This window comes from Notamacropus eugenii, chromosome 4 (assembly GCF_028372415.1).
Source record: "Notamacropus eugenii isolate mMacEug1 chromosome 4, mMacEug1.pri_v2, whole genome shotgun sequence".
In the NCBI taxonomy this organism is placed as follows: Eukaryota; Metazoa; Chordata; class Mammalia; order Diprotodontia; family Macropodidae; genus Notamacropus; species Notamacropus eugenii.
Genome location: NC_092875.1, coordinates 332,342,073 through 332,348,795, shown reverse-complemented (window position 1 = coordinate 332,348,795; position 6,723 = coordinate 332,342,073). Strand labels below are relative to the sequence as shown.

At 41.3% G+C, this 6,723-nt stretch overlaps 1 protein-coding gene across 1 annotated transcript; it reads left to right on the top strand.

Moving 5' to 3' along the window:
* The first annotated feature begins 3,398 nt into the window (after window positions 1-3,398).
* LOC140498468 (activator of basal transcription 1-like) lies at window positions 3,399-4,971 on the top strand. The gene has a single exon (XM_072599515.1). The coding sequence runs from the start codon at window positions 4,018-4,020 to the stop codon at window positions 4,789-4,791; it is 774 nt and encodes a 257-aa protein (XP_072455616.1). The 5' UTR covers window positions 3,399-4,017; the 3' UTR covers window positions 4,792-4,971.
* Window positions 4,972-6,723: the final 1,752 nt, after the last annotated feature.

Sequence of the window (6,723 nt, the reverse complement as noted above, 5' to 3'; positions counted from 1 at the left end):
TCTAGAATATATAGTAGCTCCCTTTGCCTATCAAGCTCTCCAGATCTTTGATGTGACTTCTAAGTATGGCTGCTGGGTGATTTGTTTGTTTATCTTAGGTATGCTTTATACATATTAATGGGTATTTTTCCTTTATTACAGTCACCAACTAAGTGGAGCAGTGGGCTAGAGTCAGGCCTGGAGTCAGAAAAATCTGAGTTAAAATCCAACCTCAGATTCTCACTAGCTGTGTAAATCACTTAGCCCTGTTTGCTTCAGTTTCCTTATCTGTAGAATGAACTGGAGAAGAACATGGAAAAGCACTCCAGTATCTTTGTGAAGAAAACCTCCCAAAGAGTCACAAAGAATCAGATATGACTGAAAATAACTAAACACCACCATATGATATAAACTAGTTAGTTCCTTTTACTCGAATGAGGAAGCAGAATTTGTAAATAGAGAAAGTTGAAAGAACAACTGATGATTATTTATTAGTGCAGCTCCTAGCTTCAAATGAATTCTCAGGATTGGGGGAAAAGGGGTGTGTGTGTGTGTGTGTGTGTGTGTGTGTGCGTGCGTGCGTGTGTGTGTGAGACACTCTAGCTCCTTTTGTCTGATTCAGTCTAAATCCTGCTTTCTAAGCTTAAGATTCATGAATTAGCTGGTGATCAGGCTAGGACTGGATGATACAACTACTTGAGAGATATATAAGCAGCTGCATTTCCCCATGTTGGACTAAGATGGGGGACCTGATGATTGTTGAAGAAACATATGTGTATATCTTCTTATAATCTCCACAGACAAGTGAGTATGTTCACATAGTTTGCATATTATCCAAAAAAACCTACCATGTTCTTGGGAGAAAATGACATTTTTCCATTAGCTGCAAAGCTGAAACTTATTCACCACCTGCCTGGGTTCATGCTGCAATTGTGTCTGAAGGTAACTGGTTTACTTACACCATATGTTAGGAGGGGAAATCTTGACGACCTCTGCCTATCTGTTCCTCTCCTCTCCTTATTCCACATGTGCTCAAGAAATGGGCCTGGATCTCTTCTTTTTACATGTCTTATTTATTAGATCATAGAATTAGAGTTGAAAGGGACCTTAGAAATAATCTATTCCAAATCCTTAATTTTAGAGATGAGGAAACTGGGACCCAGAGAGGGTGACTTCCATATATGGTTAGTAAATAATAGAGCTGAGACATTAATTTGTTCATATGCCTCCAAGTTCACAGTTCTATCCACTTTGCAAAGTTGCTTTCCTTTCTTTCAAGTTCTAAAAAGTTCCTTGAGGGCAGAGATCATGTCTTTTTACATTTTTAAAAATCACCTCTATAGTTGTGAGTGTAGGATCTTCCACATACTAGCTGCTTAAAATATTTATTGCTTGACTGATAAAACAGTGGATCATGGGATGTCAAGTAGAACACCTCGACTGGAGCACAAGATTTGTTAACAAAGGACAGATTCTGTATGGTTTCAATATGATGGAGACTATTGGTTTCACATGGGTCTTTCAGATGTCCATACATGCAGGTAGAAATTCATGATCAAACTCTTCTCTACTCTCACTCTTTCTGGTCCCCTCCATTGCTGACTGAACATTTCAAACTAAGTCCTCCCTGCACTGACAAGCTATATCTCTCTTTCTATAAAATGCCAGAATGAATATATTTATTAAATTCAGTGAAATTTGTTGATATCCTCTCTATATAGACATTACTAACCTTACAGAGATGACTAATTTGGAGGCATCCAAAGTTTCATGGCAATTGCACAGTAGTTAAGGATGCTTTGGAAACTGAGGCAGGTCTGAGGCCAAAGAATTTCCCTAGTGACCAGCCATTGATAGTCTTTAGTCCTGCAAAAACAATACTAGCATAAAAGCCTTGTGGCAGGGCCTGCCTCTGGCAGAAATGCTTCCTTGATAAAAATTCAGATCTGTCAGGAGCATGGAATCCTAAACGCCCTTCTGGATCACCTTTCAAACCATGAAAATGTCAATATTTAAAGCCCAGTTCTGTTCTAACCAGAGTTTGCAGCCTATCTCTTATTCCAGATATGCAAGGTTGAAATTCTAACTTTTAATATTTTATAGAAGTTTATTATAATAAATAAACAGTGAGGAAAAAATACAAACATAATGCTACCCACCAAGAATCACAGGGTATAAATAAGCAACTAGGCTTATAAAAGAAAGAATAATGGAAGTGCCATAATTTGAAATAAAAAGAAGAAAAGACTTCTAATGATATGTGAACATAAGATATGAAGTTCTAAAAATATATTATTAAGGAAATTCAGCATATTATGTACTTTCTTAAAGCGGCAACTAAGAAACAGCGTAAAAGAATGTGATTATAGGATTGGCACTTCAGTGGTTGTGGATATGTGCAAATTATATTTTTAAAAAGAATAAAAATCAGATTCTGCAATTAAGGAGACTGATATCCAGGAAAGTAAAGCTACTTGCTTAAAGTCATATACACAGAATATAAAAAAGCTAAGATCCTGATCGAGATGCTTTGACTCTAAATTCATTATGTTTTCCATTAATTTGATAATTTGAAGTGAAGAAAATAAATGATATTTTTGTTGCTTCAGTCAGTTCTGACTCCTTGTGACCCCATTTGGAATTTTCTTGGCAAAGATACTGGAGTAGCTTTCCATTTCCTTCTCTAGTTCATCCTATGGATGAGGAAACTAAGGCAAACAGGATTAAGTGACTCACCCAGGGTCACACAGCTAGTAAGTCCCAGGCTTGATTTGTGCTCACAGAGATGATTCATTTGATTCTAAACCTGGCACTTTATCCATTGCACTACCTAGCTACCCCAGGGATATTTACTGGCCTTCCAAAGCTTTGCCATATGTTTGGAAGGTATTGGAAATAAAATTTGAGTCCCCTGCTATCACAGAGTGCAAAATCATGATGGCAGATACTTGTGTCAGAGCTAAACCTTACGTAATCACATTCTAGGTTGTGTAATTTAGATCATTGCAATTTAATTCAAGAAAAAAGAAAAGTCAGTGTGAGTTTCATGAGTAATCGAAGAGACAGAACTGGAGTTGAATACTAAAGAATAGAATGAATCTGGGAAGGAAAAACAGCATGTTAGGACATTCCAGGTGAAGAGAACAGCATGCTAAAGAACTGTGGCATTTTAAAGGATTACTGAGCAGGTCAACAAGCTAAAAGAATTGCAAAACCAATTGCCAGAGAGAAGATTGGACAAGTAAGAGAATGCCAGATTGCGGAGGGTCTTAGAAAGAACGTTATATTAACAGTTGAAGTGCTGTCATTTAGACAATGGAGAGATCCACTATTACAGCAGCGGGTCTCCCTCTGCCCTCCTTTTATCCTCATTCTAACCTTTTCCTACAAAAACAATCTATTTTTAAAGCAGGATGTAGAAAAATTCAGTTTTAATTTGTTTGAGCCAGGAGGAGGAGAAACCCAAGTGGCAAGCATCGTATAGTGGAAAGAACACTTTGTGGCCAGGGGACCTGGGAACAAACGCCACTAGTAACCCAAACTCGTATAACCTGCGGCAGATCACTCAGCCTCCTCAGGCCTGGCTCTTCTCATGGCATGAAGAGGGTGTTCTGTTCGGCCTGAGGTTCCTTCCAGGTCTGCATTCGTGACTTGGTAAATGAATGTGCCAACTTACCTAAAGAATTTTTCAAAACATAAAGCATTAAATGCCTGTCAGCTGATAATAAACAATACTTTGTAAATCTCTGGGGGTTCTCACTATTGTGATAGCAGGGTTACAGTGGAAAGAGCCCTGCATTTGGAAACTATACGTGGTTAACATCCAGTGACTGCTCCGGAACAATTCTCTGTCTGTTTATCAGTTTCCCAGCATGTAAGATGGTGTTCGTAGCGTTGCTGCTAAGGAAACAGTAAGAGGGCACCTCGGTGCCCTTGAAGGAATCTTAATGATGAGGTAGGCGTCCAAACAAGGACGCCTACGAGGACGAAGCCCCCGCCGCGGGGCGCAGCTGCGGTCAGCGCTGCGGAGGGGCCCGGATGGCCCGGAGGGCGGCGGGGCTGCAGCCCGGCTCCGGGGAGCGCGAGGTGGAGGCGGTGTCGGCCTTGGTGGCGGCGTCGTCGGAACCGGCAGCGGAGCTCCGCAAGCGGGTGGTGCCCGGCATCGTCTACCTGGGGCATGTGCCGCCCTGCTGGCGGCCCCTTCACGCGCGGAACCTGCTCAGCGTCCACGGCGAGATCGGGCGCGTCTTCTTCCAGCCGGAGGACGGCTTGGGCCAACGGAGGAAAACGCTGGGAGGCCTCCGCCGCCTGGGCCGGGGCTACACCGAGGGCTGGGTGGAGTTCCGGGACAAGCGGGCGGCCAAGCTGGTGGTGGCCGGCCTGCACAACACGCCCATGGGCGCCCAGCGTCGGAGCCCCTTCCGCCATGACCTGTGGAACCTGAAGTACTTGCATCGATTCAAGTGGAGCCATCTGAGCGAGCGCCTGGCCTACGAGCGGCAGGTCCGGCGGCAGCGTGTCCGGGCCGAGGTCTCTCAGGCCCGGCGGGAAACAGAGGGTTACCTGCGGAGCGTGGAGAAGGGCAGACGTGTCCTGAAGAAGGTGGAGGCTGTGCCGGCCGCTTGTGGGGAGGGGTCGGCGGTGCCAGGGAAGAGCTGGGGCTTCATCCAGCGCCCCACAGAGCGGGAGATCAGAAAGCGCAAAGAGCTTCCGACCACTCAGGGCAAGGAACGAGCCCAGAGCCACGAGTTTACCGAGAAGGCCCAGTCAAAGGAGCCTTTGCTGACAAAAATTTTCCATCCTGGGGCCTGAGTTTCTGTGAAACTGACTTGAATGGCCTCAGCGTGTCCAGCAGAGTGCGAAAGGGCCCAGCAGGGATGTGGAAATTAGCTCAGTTCGATGACAGTTTCCCAGCAACTGACTTTTCTTGATAACTTTTAGGATATGGCCTTAATTTTCAAGTAACAATAAAGTGTTGCAGTAGGAAAAAAAGGCACTGTCAATTTTCTTTGATACTCAGTTAAATTCAATGAACATTTTTTTTTAAGTTACCAAGATAGAGCTAGGGACTGGGGTGAAAAGTGAAAAAGAAAAGACAAAAGGAAGAGCATTGAATCTGAAAATTTTAAGTTAATGAAATTTACTTTGATACCTCAAAAATTTCTGTAAAATATGAGTGATGATGAGAAAGTGATGATGACAAAGAACCAACATGGCTTCATCAAGAATAAATCGTCCTAATCTAACCTCACCCCATTGAGTTTTGGAAAGATTACTAGATGAGTAGACAGGAGAAATGCTTGATTAAAAAAACAAACAAACACCAAAACACACCTCCCAAACCAAAACCAAAACCAAATCTACAAAGTAACGTAGGTCTCATATTATCTTTATAGACCAGATGAGAAGATGTGAGCTAGATAATAGAACTAAAGAATTGTTTGATTGATTAGGTGCAAATATTAGTCATTAATGGATTAATGCCAATCCAGAGCATGCTTAGGATGAATTCTCTCAATGTCATTCGTATTATATTCTCTTTATAATGTTTATTAATACCATAGATAAAGGAAAAGGTTGCATTCTTATTAGATATTACACAAACTGGGAGAACAGTCAGAATTCAAAAAGTTAGTAATAGTATAGAATGTTAGGCTAAATCTAACATTATGAAATGTAATAAGGCTAAAGATTAAGTTTTACCTTGGGTTTTTAAAGAAATAAGCTCTTTAATATATGTTAGGGTCATGTGACTGGACAACAGTGCATCTAAAAAAAGATCTGGGGTTTTATTGACTTGAAGCTTAATATGCTTAAAATAGCAGTGCTTGAAAAAACAACAATGAAACTTATTGGTGTAGAGAACTTCTAAAGAGGAAACCTCTATTAATGCAGATTGAAAATTGTTCTTTAACCTCAAGAATCTGAAAGTTAACTGGGGCTCTGAGAGTTTATTTGATTTGGCCAGGTTCACACAGCTAGTATGTTTCAGAAGTAGGACTTAAAACCCAGGTCTTCCCATCCTTTGGGCTAGCACACTACCCATGGTTCCACAAAGCCTTTAAAGAATAGTAGGGAAATAATGTAATTATAGGCTTCATTAAAAGAAAGAAAATGAAGGCAGATGATAGCACGGATGTACTCCAACCCAGTCACATCAAATCTGAAGAATACTGTTCAGTTCTGGGACAGTGTTTTGAGGATACTGAGAAGATATAGAACATTTAGAGAAGGGGGGCCAACTTGAAGAAATATTGTGCTATGTGAAGATAGACTGAAGGAAGGAATGAATGTTTTACTTGGATGATGGGGAATGGGGCAAGGAGGCAAGGTAAATGTCTTCAGGTATTTGAAGGGAAGCCATTTTAGAAGAGGTGTTCAACTTGTAGTAATTGTCTCTTTGTGGAATAACTGAAGGCAGTGGGTTGAATTAAAGGTTCAAACCCCTGAAGTCTCTTTAATTTTTGTCATACTAGCTGTTGTCAGAATCCAGTGAGACTGTATGTATATAAATGAGGTTTAATTTATATTTATGTAAAACTCTGCAATTTGCTGCCTAAATATCAACTGTTTTTATTATGCCCCTAATAATAATGACTGACATTTCAAAAGCACTTCCGGATTGGACATATTCTGGGTCACAGGCAACTATAATCTTTTGACATACGTATTATTTTGTGCCATTGAGAAGAGGATAATATCTCCTCTCACAACTTTTCCTTGCATTCGGTTTATATGGACTGC